An 18,365-nucleotide genomic window follows, 5' to 3' on the forward strand; every position below is an offset into this window, starting at 1 on the left:
AAAAAGGATTGGCTCAGATGGAAGAAGACCATTTTGAAGCTATAAATATATAAAGAAAAAGGCCCTGCTGAAGGAGGATAAGCAGGAAGGAATCAAAGGAGAGCTCTCCACACAAGCAGATGGAGGGATGAAAAGCAGCCAGCAGAGCACAGGCACTGACATCAAAGCAGGACAATCTTCCAGGAGAGGGAGAGGTGACCAGAAGAGCAACCCTGGGTGGCACACAGGCTGTAAACTCCAACCTTGCACAAAACCCAGGGGCTAAATCATTAACTGGTGGACAAACAAAAATCCCCTCCTACCCAAGGTGCAGCAATCTGTTATTAGGACAATTCCATCAGTTCTGCCCCAGAGAGAGAGGATTTCAACATTTAGCTTTTCTTCTGCAGCAGCACAGACCTGCACTCACAACATTCCTGAGGCCACCAAATGCCAGATCCCCACTGGCACCAACAGGATTCATCTGCAAGCAGTGACTCCCTTACGGATATCTGTGATTGCTGGAGCAGGTCCAGAAGAGGGCTGGAGCCCCTCTGCTGTCAGGATAGGCTGAGGGTTGGGGTTGTTCAGCATGGAGAAGGCTCCAGGGAGACCTTCTGGTGGCCTTTCAGTGCTTCAAGGGGTGACCAGAAAGCTGGGGACAGCCTTGTGGGCAGGGCCTGTTCTGACAAGACAAGAAGGGAATGGTTTGAACTAAAAGAGGCAGATTCAGACTGGAGAGAAGGGAGAAATTTTTCATAAGAGCCTGGCCAAGGCTGCCCAGAGAGGTGGGAGATGTCCCATCCCCAGTTCAGGTCATCTGGGGGCTCTGAGCAACCTGCTCTGGTTGGGGATGTCCCTGCTGACTGCAGGGGGGCTTGGACTGGATGAGTTTTAAAGGTCTCTTCCAAAGCAGTCTGACTCTGAAAGTGTTCCCTGAGGATGAAGCAGAAGGACATGGAAAGAGTGTTCAGAGAGCATCTGAACTGGCACCTTAGGCTGCAGGTTTCCAACAGGACACAAAGCCAGGGTTGGTGCAAACAGCTGAGTGCTCAGACACCTACAGGTTTTGCAGGGAGAGCAAACCAAGGAAGCCAACAAATCCAAGAGGCAGGAAGAAGCAGGGCTGACACATGCTGTACATCCAGCACCACTTCAGTGCTGGCTTTGGCAGCAAGCAGGGCTTCTCTTATCAGCAGAGATACCTTTGAAGTGCCTGGCAAGCTTCCACCTAACACTCAAAACAAATAAGACCCTCCACATGGTAACACAGCCCTGGAGAGGAACCTCTTCAGCCTCAGTCACAAACAGAAAAACTGCACAAGACAGAGCCACAGACCAGGCAGGCTTCTGGGGACACCACAGACCCAAACCCTGCCAAGATAAACCCTCTGGAAAGCTGAGTGCAGGGCAGGCACCAGCACTGCCCTTCCAGAAGGTCACTGCTTTCAAGGCAGATCCAAGCTTGACCATCAACACTGCTGAGCCCTTTGCACAACTGGGCCAAGCAGTTGAAGAATGAACAACAAATCCCAGAATCCCAGTGTGGTGGGGGTTGGAAGGGATCTTTGGAGATCAAGCCCCTGCTAAAGCAGGGCACCCACAGCAGCTTGTCCAGCATAGAATCCTAGAATCAGTCAGGGTTGGAAGGGACCACAAGGCTCAGCCAGTTCCAACCCCCCTGCCATGGGCAGGGACACCTCACACAGATCAGGCTGCCCAGAGCCTCATCCAGCCTGGCTGCAAACACCTCCAGGGATGGAGCCTCAACCACCTCCCTGCACAACCCATTCCAGGCTCTCACCACTCTCATGGGGAAGAACTTCTTCCTCACTTCCAGTCTGAATCTCCCCACTTCCAGCTTTATTCCATTCCCCCGAGTCCTATCACTACCTGAGATCCTAAAAAGTCCCTCCCCAGCTTTCATCACAATGGCTAGGGGGGGCTGGAAGCTCTGCAGAGAAGGAGACTCCACAACCTCTCTGGGCAGCCTGCTCCAGGGCTCTGCCACCCTCACAACCAGGGAGTTTCTCCTCAGCTTCAGATGGAACCTCCTGGGTTCCAGTTTGTGCCCACTGCCCCTTGCCCTGTCAGCTGCTAGTATCCTAACATCATTTTGGTTGGCAAAGCCCTTGAAGGTCATCCAGTCCAACCATCCTCTAACTCTACCATGGCTGGGGCTAAACCCTGGCCCTCAGCACCACATCTCTGTGGCTTTGAATCACCTCCAAGGATGGGCATTCAACCACCTCCCTGGGCAGCCTGTGCCAGTCTTGGAGAACCCTTTCAGTCAAGAAGTTTCTTCAAATATCCAACCTAAACCTCCCCTGGGGCAACTTGGGGTCATTTCCTCTCGTCCTAATGTGACACTGCAGATAGCACAGGGACTCAGGGTTTGTTTTTAACCACCCAGGACAAGTGGAGCAGTGTCTGAAACCTGGGTTGGCCTTCAGCCCATTTGGTTTGCCTGGCAAACATTCAGACAACAAGGAGCTGGAATTTAGAAACAAGTGGCCTTTGTTTCAACAAATTAACAGCAATTTGCCTTTGGTCTGTGAGGAAGACACCAGAGGGGGACTTGTGTTGGTGCTAGGTTATTTGTTTGGTTTTATTCAAATCCTATTGCCCACCCAAAAAAAAAAAAAACAAGCCAGGGTAAAACCCTGCTCACACAAAGGGCTGAAAAGTGAGGTGCTCAATTCCAGCCAAACTGGGATAATATCCATTCCCATGTCCTCCTTTGCAAGGCATTCTTCTCAGCCACCTTCCTCAAGCAGAGCCTTTGTTGAAATTCAGTGGGGAGATTACTTCTCCTTTGGAAGGATTAGAGGAATTGAAGAGTGACTGCCAGGCAATAATCCTGTGTAAGTATCTCATCAACCATAATGTAATTACAAGAAAGTTTTAAAAGGTCAAAAAGGCCTCAGTGTGACATGACTTGGAGATGAGAAGGTTCCTCCTCTGCTTGGGCAACAGCTCAGAAAAGAAGTGAAATAGGTAAAAAGGTGATTCTGAGCCCCTGCTCTGCTCTGGAGAGACCTCACCTGCAGTACTGTCTCCAGCTCTGCTACCCCCAGCACAAGTAGGGCATGGACCTGAAGGAGCAGGTCCAGAGGAGGCCACAAGGATGATCAGAGGGCTGGAGCACGTCTGCTATGCAGACTGGATGAAAGAGTTGGGGCTGTTCAGCCTGGAGAAGAGAAGGCTGCAGGGAGACCTTAGAGCTGCATTTCAATATCTGAAGGGCACCTACAGGAAGGCTGGGGAGGGACTGTTGAGAAGGGCCTGTGGGAATAGGAAAAGGAGCAATGGATTGAAACTGGAGCAGAGAAGATTCAGGTTGGACATCAGGAGGAAGTTCTGCACAGGGAGAGTGGTGAGACACTGGAACAGGTCACACAGGGATGTGGTTGAGGCTCCATCCCTGGAGACATTCAAGATCAGATTTGCTGTGGCCCTGGGCAGCCTGATCTGGTTGGAGGTGTCCCTGCTGAGTGGGGGGGGGGTTGGACAAAATGACCTTGGAGGGTTCCTTCCAGCCTGATGCAATCTGTGAAAACACAGTGTACTACTTGAATATCTTCCTCATCCTCCCTTCCTCCCCATTAAAACCTGGAGAAAACAGGCAGAGGACAAAGAAAACAACAGGACCCTTTGCCCTTATTTTTCAGTCTGCTACAGAAATCATTTTACAGCTCACACAAGCACCTGCTGGAGGGGACAGAACACCTCCTGCTCTCCAGATTGAGTGGCAAAAGGAGCTCAACATTTGGCATTTCAGAAGAGCTCAAGAAACCCAAATCTTTCGTAGCACTCAGTTACCTTCTTGAACAGGCGCCCAGAATCTTCGCTGACCTGGACAAAGCGTGGGATGATGTTGTTGAGATAGATGTCACTGAGGGTGGTGTGATCCCTGCTCTCCCTCTTCACTTGGTTCAGCAGGAGATTCCAGCAGTTGACAGGGGACAGCACATTCTGATCCTTCCTAGAAAAGTCACAAAACAGAAACAAGAATTGAGCAGGGTTTTACCTAAGCGGACAAAAAAGATTCTGTTCAGAGGGCTGCAGAACCTCCCCTGTGGGGAGGAGCATGAGAGAGTTGGGGATGTTCAGCTTGGAGAAGAGAAGGCTCTAGGGAGACCTTAGATCAGCCTTCCATCACCTGAAGGGGGAATACAGGAGAGCTGGGGAGGGATTTTTGACAAGGGCTTGAAGTGACTGGATGAGGGGCAATGGACTGAAACTTGAGGAGGGCAGACTGAGACTGGAAATTAGGAAGAAATTCTTTACAATGAGGGTGGGGAGATACTGGAACAGGTTGCCCAGAAAGGTCATGGATGTGCCCTCTCTGGAGGCATCCAAGACCAGGTTGCATGAGGGCATGAGCAATCTGGGCTGGTGGGAGGTGTCCCCGCCCATGGCAGGGAGGTTGGAACTGGATGATCTTAAAGGTCTCAACCCATTCTGTGGTGCTCTATCTACAACCCCTTGAAAGCCAGCTGTGGGATGCGTGGATTTGCTGAGGGATGCGTGGATTTGCTGAGGGAGAGGAGGGCAGAGGAAGGCTACCAAAGGGCTATTGCACACCCACCAAATCCATCCTCAATTACACAGGACAACATTCACACAGCCATGGGCTTTTGTCCCCCCCCAACAAGCAGACCAGGCAAATGCAAGCTCCACTATGCCAAATGCAGGCTCTAATTTTGTGGTTTTTTTTTTCTCCTCTCCCCCTTTTGAATCCAAGATTTTCTGCATAAATTACAGTGCCTGAGGGAAAAGTGATGGCTCCAGTGTCTGACAATAGGTTTCACAGCCCTGTCTCAGCCATTTGTGCCTTCACCACAACAACAAAAGAAAAAAAGAAAAATCCATGTCAAGCATCCAGTTAGCTAAACATCATCTGCAGCTGAAACAAAATGTGGTGTTTTGTGTACAAACCCAATTATCTGCAAGCATCTAGATGTGTCCTGAGCAAAAGAGGAAGCCACATTCCTGCCACCAGCTTGACTTTCTCATCTTTGAACCTTCCCCACCTTATTATGGCTCCTCACCCTGCCAAGAAGCAATACAAAGGGCAGGAGGAGAGATGAGAGGAAGCCTCAGTTGATGGGGGATCAACATTTCATCTGTTGAAAGGAGCAAGTCAGCTCTGGAGGCTTCACTTCCCAGCAGATGAAAGTGAAGGATGCTCACAGTGTGCTTCTGCACAGTCCCCCCAGCAGCCCTGCTTGGAACCAGCAGGTCTAGCTGGAGCCTTAACTACATCATTTATTTCTCCTTACATCTCCTTATCACTTGTTTACTGCACAATAATATTTATTTAGACAAGAGCAAGTCAGCTCACTGGTGGAAAGGCAAAGCTCTGCTTGATTATTGGAGGAGACTGTGTGGGGTTTCTTTCCTCTTAAAAGAAAGGTGGTTTAGTGTCCACTGAGAAGGCAAGGAAAGGTGGTTTAGTGTCCACTGAGACGGGGATATTCTGCACCTAAAAGGGTTTCTGCTGCAAGAAGTGTCTGACACTGGGAAAAAATGAAGCCATGGCAGACTTGCATTACCCCTCTCATGGCAACAAGAGTTGGAGTTGTAGTGCAAGATGGATAATTTTTGATATAGAAGAGTTTTCTGATCTTGAGGGTTTGTTGCTTTTCCTTCAAGGACTGAAAAGCTCAGGAAGTGACCCCAAGGTTGTCATGGATGCTGCAAGGGTTGGAGCTGTGGTGCTTGTGCAGTGGGGATTAAAGAAAAGTTTATGGGCTTTGGATTCTCTTGGGTTTTGGAGTGAAAAGAGGAAAAGCAAGAGCCCGGGGCAAAGAGGAAAAGCAAGAGCCCGGGGCAAAGAGGAAAAGCAAGAGCCCGGGGCAAAGAGGAAAGAAGGGGGAAGGAGGAAAAAGGATAAAAACAGAAAAAAAAAAAAACAGCAAAAGAGGGAAAGAAAAAGAAAAAAAGGGAAAAAATAAAAAAGGGGGGGGGGGGAAGAAAGGGAAAAAAGGGAATGTGAGGAGAAACAGATTTGATTTCATGGAGGGAACAGTTCCCTTTGTATTCCAGTGTCCTGTGCTGCGGATCCTGCTGCCGTGCAGCCCCAGCTGGAATGATCAAAATGCAGAACTGCACAAGGTTGGAGCTGCCAGATGTGAAGCTGCAGAAATCAAAGGCTTGCCCACCCCTCCCACCCCCCATTTGCAATCAAATGTTTGCAGCACACTGTTTGGTTTGTTAATTTGCCAGGGAGCTAATTAGTAACTGTGATGCCTGGCTAATAGAGCTGGGAACCTCCAGGTCCTGACCAGGCTGCAGCCAGCCCTTGGGAGGGCACAGGTGGAGATAAGGAGCTGTGTGCTGCTGAGAGCTGCACCACCAGAGTAGGGAACACAGACACTGAGCTTTTATTTAGGTGAGACAAGGAGCAGGAGGTGAACAGGCATCTCCAGAGAAAGCTCCTCCAAGGAGCAGAGCTGGGTTGGAGGTGTCACCTCATCTCTGGATGACTTGCAAGACCCATCTGGATGCATTCCTGTGTGACCTGTGCCAGATTCTGTGGTCCTGCTCTGGCGTGGGGGTTGGACTTGAAGATCTCTGGAGGTCCCTTCCAACCCCTAGCATCCTATGATCTGTGATCAGCTGTGGTTTCAGCAGAAGACAGAAGCAAACTAAGTAAGACAATGCAGTTGATGCCTGTTGAGAGGTGTTCATAGATTCATAGAATGGGTTTAGGTTGGAAGGGACCTCAAAGCTCATCCAGTTCCACCCCCCTGCCATGGGCAGGGACACCTCCCACCAGACCAGGCTGCTCAAGGCCTCATCCAGCCTGGCCTTGAACAGCTCCAGGGAGGGGACATCCACAATCTCCCTGAGCAACCTGTTCCAGTGTCTCACTGTAGGACAGCATTAAAAGATGTTAAGATTTGGTTGGTTTGCTCCTTTATAGCAATGAGGTAAAGTTACTTTACTCAGTGTTTGCCTTCCAAGGCTGGAAGAGCCACAGCAAGTGAAAACTCATCAATCACCATAAAAAAAGTTTGGGAATGAAACTTAGGAACAAAAAGCTTGGACTCTGCATTAGCTGATCCTGTTCTAGGTGTTCAAAATCCTGTCCCCAAACCCTTCCCAGCCTGTTTCTGCTTCACTTTGCTACTTCACTCTTCCTCAGATGAGCACAGCTGCAGGTCTCCTCCAAGCAGCCAGAAGAGGTCCAGCTGCATGCAGCCTGCTAACTTCTCTTCCCAGGCTTTGCACCATTCAGCTCCCCAGCTGCCAACCCCAAAAGTCAGATCCTTACTGTCTCCCATTGCATTCTCCACCCCATTATGAGCTTTTGTTAATGACTCCCTGTGGCAGTTTAGGCTGGGTGCCCCCTGCCACTGCCGCATGAGATACACCTCTGGTGTCCTGGGTGCCCACCCACAGGGGTGGACACAGGAAACGACGTATTTCTACCCATAAATCCTGCACCCTATAAGGCCATCTGCAAAGTCATTCTCTTGCTCTTTCTTCCCTCTCTGCTCCCCTAGGAGATGTCCTCTCTTATCGGGTAATGCTGGGGGAGTATCCTCAAGGCCTCTTAGGCCTGACTAGGCCTAATGCCAGGAGGAGAATGGAGGGGGGGGCAGTCTCAGACCTGGCCAGCCTGAGACTTGCCTAGCAGCGGGAGGGGGAAGAAAGAGCCCTGAGGGGTTTGGGTTTACCCTCAGGTGGGAAGAAGGAAAGGATTGGGAAGCCTTTGGGAATTCTGTGAGGGGTTCTGTACACTTTGGGATACTCTTTGTCACTATGCTTTGTAGCTTGTAGTTTTTTTTGTAGCTTCACCAATTGCTTTTCCATTTAAACTTTCCATCACTCTCCAATCCATTTGTGTGAGTCTCATTCTTTTGTCCCTTTCGGGGCAAGAGAGGATCTGTCTGGCCCCAAACCAGCACACTCCCCTAGGAGAACCTGGATAGTTCATGGATACCCCCAGCACTGAGCTACCAGTCAAACTCCACCACGAGGAGCTTAGCAGAGCCTTGAGCAACAAGGATCAAGGGTTAAACTACAGACAAGAACATATGCAAGGGCCCAAGGGACCAACGAGGACCAAGGGGTACAACAATAGACAAGAATCATGGAATCATAGAATGCTTTGGGTTGGAAGAGACCTTCAAAAGTCACCCAGTCTAACCCCCAGATACAAGCAAGGGCCCAAGGGCCCAATGAGGACCATGGGTTGTAAAGTATAGACAAGAATACAAGCTAGAAAACAAGGGTCCAACAAGGACCATAGGCTGCAACTATAGACAAGAATACAAGCAAGAGACCAAGGGTCCAACAAGGACCAAGGGTTGCAACTACAGACAAGAATACAAGCAAGAGACCAAGGGTCCAACTACAGACAAGAATACAAGCAAGAGACCAAGGGTCCAACTACAGACAAGAATACAAGCAAGAGACCAAGGGTCCAACTACAGACAAGAATACAAGCAAGAGACCAAGGGTCCAACAAGGACCAAGGGCTGCAACTACAGACAAGAATACAAGCAAGAGACCAAGGGTCCAACAAGGACCAAGGGCTGCAACTACAGACAAGAATACAAGCAAGAGACCAAGGGTCCAACAAGGACCAAGGGCTACAACTACAGACAAGAATACAAGCAAGAGACCAAGGGTCCAACAAGGACCAAGGGCTGCAACTACAGACAAGAATACAAGCAAGAGACCAAGGGTCCAACAAGGACCAAGGGCTGCAACTACAGACAAGAATACAAGCAAGAGACCAAGGGTCCAACAAGGACCAAAGGTTGCAACTATAGACAAGAATACAAGCAAGAGACCAAGGGTCCAACAAGAACCAAGGACTGCAACTAGAGACAAGAATACAAGCAAGAGACCAAGGGTCCAACAAGAACCAAGGACTGCAACTAGAGACAAGAATACAAGCAAGAGACCAAGGGTCCAACAAGGACCAAGGGTTGCAACTATAGACAAGAATACAAGCAAGAGACCAAGGGTCCAACAAGGACCAAGGACTGCAACTATAGACAAGAATACAAGCAAGAGACCAAGGGTCCAACAAGAACCAAGGACTGCAACTAGAGACAAGAATACAAGCAAGAGACCGAGGGTCCAACAAGGACCAAGGGTTGCAACTAGAGACAAGAATACAAGCAAGAGACCAAGGGTCCAACAAGGACCAAGGGCTGCAACTACAGACAAGAATACAAGCAAGAGACCAAGGGTCCAACAAGGACCAAGGGCTGCAACTATAGACAAGAATACAAGCAAGAGACCAAGGGTCCAGCAAGGACCAAGGACTGCAACTATAGACAAGAATACAAGCAAGAGACCAAGGGTCCAACAAGGACCAAGGACTGCAACTATAGACAAGAATACAAGCAAGAGACCAAGGGTCCAACAAGGACCAAGGGTTGCAACTACAGACAAGAATACAAGCAAGAGACCAAGGGTCCAACAAGGACCAAGGGCTGCAACTATAGACAAGGACATAGACAAGGGACCAAGGGTCCAACAAGAAGCAAGGCTCACAACTCTAGACAAGGACAGGTGCAAGCAACCAGAGAGCAGCACAGCCTGAGTGCTTTGCTTCCCAAAGCAAACTGAAGGCCTGAATGAGGACCAGCAGAGATGCAATAGTTAACTGGTCAGCTCCCAGCTGTCCAGCCTGCCCTACCACAAGCCCCAGAGCTATTCTCAGGCAGCACATAGCCTGAATACCAAGAGCCCATGAAAAGCCTGGTGAGCAAAATTGCTGGTGTCTAATGGCGCCAGATGGGTTGTTGACACACTCTGGGGTGGTTGGAGATGAAAGGCCACCATCCTGCAGCAGGAAAAAGCAGCACAACTCCACATGCTTCCAATCTGCCACCAGGATTGTCACCTTGGGCTGTGTGCTGGCACTGCCTCACCCTCAGCCCAACCTCCTGCAGCCACAGCTCTGCCCTCGGCAAGATTTGGCCTTTGAATTCCTTTTTTTTTTTTTTTTTTATTTCTTGGTGTGTGTTGGTTTCATTAACCCCTTCAGTACCTTGTTATATTGGTCTTATGAGGAAAGGCTGAGAGAGCTGGAGCTGCTGAGCCTGCAAAAGAGCAGCCTGAGAGGGGATCTGATCACTGCTCAGCAAGAGATAAAGGGTGGGGGGCAAACAGGATGGGGCCAGACTTTTCCCAGTGGTGCCCAGTGATAGGACAAGGGGCAATGGGCACAAACTGGAACCCAGGAAGCACCACAAAAAGATTATTTGCTGTGAAGGTGGCAGAGCCCTGGAGCAGGCTGCCCAGAGAGGTTGTGGAATCTCCTTCTCTGCAGAGCTTCCAACCCTCCCTGGCCATTGTGCTGATGGGCAAGCTGCTGTGGGTGCCCTGCCTGAGCAGGGGGCTTGGACTGGATGATGTTCAGAGATCCCTTCCTACCCCCACCATGCTGGGCTTCTTGCTTTTGTCCAGGTTGATGCTTTCCAAGCAAGGTGCTTAGAGGAGGCAAGACAAAACCTCTCCATTGTTTGCTAGTGACAATCTCCCCAGCACAGACAAAAAGCAGCCTTAAGGCAGAAACAACACAGCAAAGAAAGAGGTAGCTGCTTGCCTCAACCCTTCCAAGTAGCCTTTAAAACTCCAGACACATTAACTGTGAAAGCACCTCCAAAACCCCAGCCCTTTTCTGGGGTGGAACATGGCAACAGTTTTGACAACACGGAGCAGAAGTTACCCAACTGTTTACAACAGCCCTCTCCTATCATAACCACAAGCAGATGGCAGAGAAGCAAATTGTGATTGCCATTAACCATTGCAACGCTCAGAGGAGCTGCTGAAGGGATTCTGCTTCCACTTTTTCATGGAATCAGAGAGGAGGGATGAAAAGGGGACGAAAACCAAGCACCGAGGACCAGAGGGGATAACTGAGAGCAAGGATGCTGCAGGATGTCTGCAGTCACTATTAGCCCTCCAGAAGTAAAATTGATGAGATCACCTTGAGCAGCAAGGATCAAGGGCTAAGACTATAGACAAGAACAAATGCAAGGGACCAAGGGTCCAACAGGCACCAAGGGTTACAAATACAGACAAGAATCATGGAATCACAGAATGCCTTAGGTTGGAAGGGACCTCAAGATCATCTACTCCAACCTCCCCACCATGGGCAGCTACACCTCTCAACCAGCCCAGGTTGCTCAAGGCCTTGAACATGCCAGGGAGGACACACCCATCACCTCCCATGGCAACCTATTCCAGAGTCTCAGTGGAACAGGGGAGATTTAGGTTAGACATGAGGAAAAGTTCTTCACAATGAGGGTGGTGAACAGGTTGTCCAGAGATGTGCTGGAGGCCCCATCCCTCCAGACATTCAAGGTCAGACTTGATGTGGCCCTGGGCAGCCTGCTCTAGTTGGTGGTGTCCTGCTGACTGCAGGGGGCTTGGACAAGATGACCTTGGAGGTCCAACTTGATGCATCTTGTGATTCTGTGAAGATGGCAGGAGCAGGTTTATTACAAGCATGAACTTCCACTCATGTGAAGATGGTGTGATGACAGTGAACCTGGAGAGCTGATTTAGGTCAGCCTGAAGTACACCAGATCACAGCAATCACAGTGGGGGGGTGGGGAGCAGGAAGAGGAAGTTGTGCAGAGATTTTTAAGGAACCACAAAGTCTGAAGCTCTGTGGTTTCTTGGGTGTTATCTTGATTGGGTCCTGTGCAGATTCCACTTCAAAGCTTCCAGTCGCTCTCAAAAAGATCAGAAGGGAAGATTGAGTCCCAAGCATCTGCAGTGGCTTAATTAAATTACTCATTCACATGAGGAGCTCACAGACAATCCAAGGGTGGTCTGCTTTAAGGCAAGCAGGAGACAGCAACACTTGGATGGGCATTGCAAGGTAACTCCAATCAGAAGAAGTCTTGAAAAGAAACCTTCTACCCCTTCTAGATTTAAGAACACCAAAGCAAAACCCCCACACCCACAAGCCAGAAACAGGAATATTGGGATGAGTCAGATGAGAATCAAAATCTTATGAAATAAAAAGAGAGAAGCATTTAAATGAACATAGGCAACACGACAGAAAACTTCTCTGCCCATCCTTCCTTCAGGCTGAGAAGGCTCCTGATGGTACAGACACAAACTGAAGTTTCCTGTTCCACCTCCCATAAAATATTTGGGATGTGTTGAGATGTGCAACAGACACTGCCACACCTGGTACATCCCAAAATAGTGATCAAGATCCTGGGAAACAAGCAGCTGCCCCCTTCCTGGAGGTGTTCAAGGCTGGGCTGGATGAGGGCTTGAGCAGCAGAGTCTAGTTGAGAGGTGACCCTGCCCATGGTGGGGGTGGTTGGAGGAGATGAATCTCTGAGGTCCCTTCCAACGTGACCCATTCTGTGTTTTCTGGTCATGTATCCCTGAAGTTCTGTGGCTCCAATGAGGTCACTCAATAAAAGAAAGCCTCATGCTTAGAAAAATCTTCCAAATGTTATGAAAAAAGAAAGAATACCCAGGACTCAGCTCCATCCAACAGAGGGATGGAGTTCACAATTAAAATCCTAGAATCCCAGCATGGTGAGGGTTGAAAGGGACCTCAGGGGATCATCCAGTCCAACCCCTCTGCTCAAGCAGGGCACCCACAGCAGCTTGCCCAGGAGCACAATGGCCAGGGGGGGTTGGAAGCTCTCCAGCAAAGGAGACTCCAAAACCTCTCTGGGGCAGCCTGCTCCAGCACCCTTGACAATAAACCAACAGCAACACAAAGTCCAACATGACCCAAAAGCTCTCTTCCACACCTCCCCTCCCAGCCTGTCTCATCTTTAAAGAAATCACTTGGCTTTCAAGAAGCCTAAAGCTGAATTCTCTGCAAGCTGCCCATTCAAGCCCAGTCTGCTTCTCCTTTTCCTCCTGCCACAGCTCAGTGCATCTCCGGAGGACCACAAGTGTGGCCATCCAGGCTGCTCCCTGCCCTGCTCTTCCAAGAGATCCCAGTTAGGAACATCTGTTGTTTACAAGTGCTCAGCCTGAAGCTTGCCAGACTTATTCTGCATCTTCTACTTCAAGGCGAAGGCTGCCAGAAAGCCATCTGAATTTCATGCTGGGATATCCTGCACATTCAGCTCTCCAGCTGACAACTGCTACTCAGGATCCTGCTTCCAAAAAATTAACTTGATTTAAAATATGGCCTTAAAATAGCACATTGTCTTTTTCTTCTTTTTTTCCCCTTCCTCCTTTTTTCCTCTTTCTTTTCCTCTTTTTTTTCTCCTCTTTCCCTCCCCACTTTCCCCTTTTTTCTTTCTTTTTTCTCTTTATTTTTTCTCTTTTTCTCTTCCTTTTTCCTTTAACTGTTTTTCCCTTCTTTTTTTCCCCTCCTTTTCCCCTTCTTTCTTTTTCCCCCCTTTGTTTTCCCCTTTTCTTTTCTCATCCTTTTTTCCCTTTTCCTCCCCTTTCTTTTTCCCCTTTCTTTCCCCATCCTTTTTCCCCCTTTCTTTCCCCATCCTTTTTTCCCTCCTTTGTTTTTCCCCTTTCTTTCCCCATCCTTTTTTTATCTCCTTTTTCCCCCCTCCTTTTTTCTTTTTTCCTCTCCTTTTTTCTTTTCTTCTGTTTTTCTTTCTTCTCCATTTTCCCCCCTTTCCCCTCTTCTCTTTTCTTTCCCCCCTCTTTTTCTTTTTTCTTTGCCTCTTTCTTTTTTCCTCTTTCTTTCTCTTTTTTTATCTATCTTTTTTTTAATAGAATCATAGAATTCCTTCAGTTGGAAAAGACCTCCAAGATCATCAAGTCAAACCATCAATTCAACATTACCATGGCCACAGGTTTCTTGAACACCCCCAGGGACAGTGACTCCACCACCTCCCTGGGCAGCCTGTCCCAATCCCTGACCACTCCTGCAGTCAAGAAACACTTCCAAATATCCAATTTAAATCTCCCTTGGTGCAACTTGAGGCCATTTCCTCTTGTCCCAAGTAACAAGAGCCTTGCCACCTGGGGCAAGAGGTAGCTGTAGACAGCAATGAGGTCTCTCCTCAGCTGCCTTTTCTCCAGACTAAACACCCCCAGGTCCCTCAGCTGCTCTTCACCAGCCCTGTTCTCCAGACCCTTCACCAACTTCATTGCCTTTTACTCCCACTCCAGCACCTCAGTGTCTTTCCTTTAAGCCTGTGCTTTAACCAGCTTGGAGATGGATGGTAGAGGAAGCCACACAATCCAATTTCAAGGGTCAAGCTGAAGCCTCCTTGCCCTTAACAGCATTCCCTTAAATGAACACATTGGGAGCAACTTGGCAATTCCATAATAGCTCTTGAGTATGGAAGCAGATGCAAATTACAGGGTTACTGCCTGACAGATTTCCTCCTTGACAGTGTGTTAGGAGATCTAAAAAAAGGCAAGTGACATGGTAAGCACTGAGTGAATGATATGGTACCTTCTGACATAATTAGCACCTTCTGGAAGGAACCTGCTATTACTCTGCATTTATAGGGTCACAGCCAGGCAATTACAGACCAGCCACCCACTGCTGCACATCTCCCAGCCATGTAATACCAGGCTCCTTAGGAGGAGAGATCTGATGGTTGGACTATGATCAAATGCTCTTCTGGGGGCTTCCAAGTGAGATTACAGCTTCAGCACCTCCAGAATCACAGGCAGGGATGCCTCTCAACTAGACTTAGGTGCTCAAAACCTCATTGAACCTGGTCTTGAACACCCCCAGGGAGGAAGCATACACAACCACCCTGGGCAGCCTATTCCAGAGTCTCACCACCCTCATGCACAGAATGGCTCAGGTTGGAAGGGACCTCAGAGATCATCAAGTCCAACCTCTCCACCACGGGCAGAGCTCTACACCTCTCAACTAGACTCAGCTGCTCAAGGCCTCATCCAACCTGGCCTTGAACATCCTCAGGGAGAAGGCAGCCACAGCCTCCCTGGGCAGCCTGTTCAGAGTCTCACCACCCTCACATTGAAGAATTCTTCCTCAGCTTCAAGCCATTCCCTCTTGTTCTGTCTCTAGACACCCTTAGGAAAAATCTCTCTGCAGCCTTCCTGGAGGATCCCTTCAGCTATTGGAAGGCAGCTCTAAGGTCCCTCTGGAGTCTTCTCTTCTCCAGGCTGAACAACCCCCAGCTCCCTCAGCCCATCCTCCTAGCAGAGGTGCTCCAGCCCTTCAGTCATCCTTGTGAAATGACATCACCTCAATTTTCACCAGGAATAACAAGAAAATAAACTGAAAAGAGCAATCACAATGCAGAGGGAAATGAAGAGTTCAAGAGATCCTTTCTTGAATGCCATCCTCAAGGCACGTGCAGAACGTGTGCAGTTCAGAGTTGGGAGAACACTTTCACTGTCAGGGAAAAGGAAAACAACAAGACTTCAGCCACTTCCAGCCCTAGAGATACCCAAAATAAACCTCCTCCAAGGTGTCCTGGGCTCAGGAGCTCTGCTTTCCCAGCAGCTTAGCACAATGTGTGTTTTAAAGGAGAACTGAAGCAAAGGATGTCAAAAGGTAGACAGAAAGGAAATTCAAACAGTGCCTACTTCATGGCTTTCACAACAAGAGCCTGCAGCAGAAAGGGAAAGCTGAGACATCCTCCTGGCCCTCCAAACACAGCAACACCATGAAAACAAACACACAGACAATAGCCTGCCCCAAAGAATGCTCAAAGTGACGTTGCACCTTGGGCGGGGGCAGACCCAGATGGATCCTCTCAGCCCAGTCTGTCCAAAGCAGCAGTGATTCAGATCCCAAGGCTGCCTTTGCTGGCTGGTTTGCCCAGCTGCTGCCCTGACAACAAAACCCCACAAGCTTCTGCACTGCTGGTGATCAGAAGGCTAAAGAACCTCTCCTATGGGGACAGGCTGAGAGTTGGGGCTGTTCAGCATGGAGAAGAGAAGGCTCCAGGGAGACCTTAGAGCAGCTTTCCAGTACCTGAGGGGGGCTACAGGAGAGCTGGGGAGGGACTTGACAGGGGCTGGAAGTGACAGGATAAGGGGGAATGGATTGAGGCTTGAAGAGAGCAGATTGAGACTGGAGATGAGGAAGAAATTCCTGACAGTGAGGGTGGGGAGACACTGGAACAGGTTGCCCAGGGAGGTTGTGGATGCCTCCTCCTTGGAGGTGTTCAAGGCCAGGCTGGATTAGACCTTGGGCAGCCTGGGCTGGCGGGAGGTGTCCCTGCCCATGGCAGGGGATTGGAACTGGATGAACTTCAAGGTCCCTTCCAAGCCAAACCATTCTATGACATCAGCTACAGGAGCCCTGTGGCCATAGCTTTGTGCTGGCCACCTACTCACTGGGCTGACATCTCCATGCCATGCAGCCTGCACCAGTCTCTTTGCTACCCACAGGTCCTCTCCTGCAGCCCCATTCCTGATTCCCTTCCTCCAGGAAGGAACCAGTAGTAATTCAAAAGGCTTTGAATCCCTTAACCCACATTTGCTTTGTGTTAGTCATCCCAACCCCACAAGCTAAGAGGGGAACAACCCAAGCAGTATGGTCAGACCTACCTGTAAATAATTGAAGCAGGTAAGACAATTGTCACTAAGGACTCCTAGGAGGTAGGGATCCCTCTCCTGCAAATGGCACAGCTTGGGATCTAGGGATTCCCCTCCTGCAAATGGCACAGCTCTGTTTGGAAGTACTTTTGCCCTTATTTCTCTACTCTTTTGAAGTGATACTATTAGAGAGACAACAGAAATCCTACCCTGCATACATGTAGGCATAGGTAGGAAAACAGAGAGCTGCAACAGCAAATCACAGCAAATAACAGATTAGAAACAGTTACCCCTAAAAAACCCAACCCACCACGAGATCAAAGCCACTGACAGTGAAGGAAATCCTGGCTTTGTCCATCAAATCCATGCCCACCTTTGCCCACCTCCCAGGTAAATCCCTCCTTTCAGATGTGCCAATTTGTACCATCCCATTCCCTATTGATAAGATCTGAGCTACCAGGAACAAAGTGAGTAACCAGGCTATGCAGCAGGTTGCCTCAGGGGGAGGTCTAGGTTGGACATTGAAAGAAACTCCTTCCCTGAAAGGGTTCTCAAAGCCTGGCACAGGCTGCCCAGGGAGGTGGTTGAATCTCCATCACTGGAGGTGTGCAAAAGAGGCAGAGGTGTGGTGCTGAGGGCCACGGTTCAGCACCAGCCTTGGCAGAGTTAGAGAATGGTTGGACTGGATCATCTGAAAGGTCAAATCAAATCACTTTGTGATATGATTCCAGTCCATGAAACACAGAATGGGTTCTGTGTTTGACCCAAACTGGGACACGCTCCACTGCGACACACCAGCTGTGGTACCTGCATTAACCACATCAGCCCTCTTCTGGCATTCCTACCATCTACAGGGGGGAAAACAACAAAAAAAAGGACAAAAAACCAAAAGGCAAATACTCTACTTGAATTGCTGGTCTTTGGTGCTCCTAGTTTTAGCCAGGAATCTCTCAGCCAACTTCTCCAAATTCCTGGAGTAATCCATCTCAATCTCTGCCTTCTTGCGGAAGAAATCCTGCAAGTCCTGCAGTAACTGGACCCGAAGCTCACACTGCTGGTCCAGGCATTTCAGCTGCTCTACCAATTGGGCACGGATCTCTGCAACAAATAAAAGCACTCTAGATTAAAAGAAAATCCCATGGAGAGACAACACACCAAGTACAATTCTCCAGGAAAACATCATTTCAAAAAAAAAAAAAATAATAATAATAATAATAATCGTCCCTCGTTAGTAAGAAATCAGCAAAGCTCCATCGGGACGAACTTTGAGCTGCAGGCAGAAAATGATTGATTGCATCTCAGAGGCACCAGTCCCAGGACAGCCACCCAACAACCCACTGCACAGACCTGCAAGAAAAAGCTTTGCTGCTGAAAAGCATCCACTGCAAGTGTCAAGTGCATGTTTTTTGGCATTGAGGAGAAGCACTCACTGCCTAAAAATGTACTGAATCCCAGTCTGGAGAAGGAACTGCAAGCTGCAATCCCCCACATCAGCTCAGCAAATCACTTCAGGGAATTGCTATCAAATTCTTTTGCAGACTGTTCCTGATGCAAGAACATGAATCAGAGAATAATAAAATGGTTTGGGTTGGAAGGGAGCTCCAAAGGTCATCCAGTCCAACCCCACTGCAGTCAGCAGGGACATTCTCCACTGGATCAGGTTGCTCAGAGCCTTGTCGAGCCTGGCCTTAAATGTCTCCAGGGACGAGGCCTCAACCACCTCCCTGGGCAACCTGTTGCAGTGTTCCAGCACCCTCACGCTAAAGAGCTTTTTCCTAACATCCAATCTAAATCTCCTCTTCTCCAGTTTCAAACCATTGCCCCTTGCCTATCACTCCAGGCCTTTGGAAACAGTCCCTCTGCAGACTTCAGGTACTGGAAGGCTGCTATTAGGTCTCCCTGGAGCCTTCTCTTCTCCAGGCTTAATAACC

General features: G+C 49.1%; 1 protein-coding gene across 2 annotated transcripts in view; it reads right to left on the minus strand.

Moving 5' to 3' along the window:
• The window catches only part of SRGAP2 (SLIT-ROBO Rho GTPase activating protein 2), a 115,108-nt gene that overhangs the window by 59,667 nt on the left and 37,076 nt on the right, over positions 1–18,365 (minus strand). For both annotated transcript variants that reach the window (XM_054395958.1, XM_054395959.1), the window contains exons 2-3: positions 17,340–17,532; positions 3,802–3,964 (exon numbers count right to left, since the gene is read on the minus strand). In XM_054395958.1, coding sequence (XP_054251933.1) covers positions 3,802–3,964; positions 17,340–17,532 — 356 coding nt within the window. The remainder of the gene's footprint in view (positions 1–3,801; positions 3,965–17,339; positions 17,533–18,365) is intronic.

This window comes from Indicator indicator, chromosome 35 (genome assembly GCF_027791375.1).
Source record: "Indicator indicator isolate 239-I01 chromosome 35, UM_Iind_1.1, whole genome shotgun sequence".
In the NCBI taxonomy this organism is placed as follows: Eukaryota; Metazoa; Chordata; class Aves; order Piciformes; family Indicatoridae; genus Indicator; species Indicator indicator.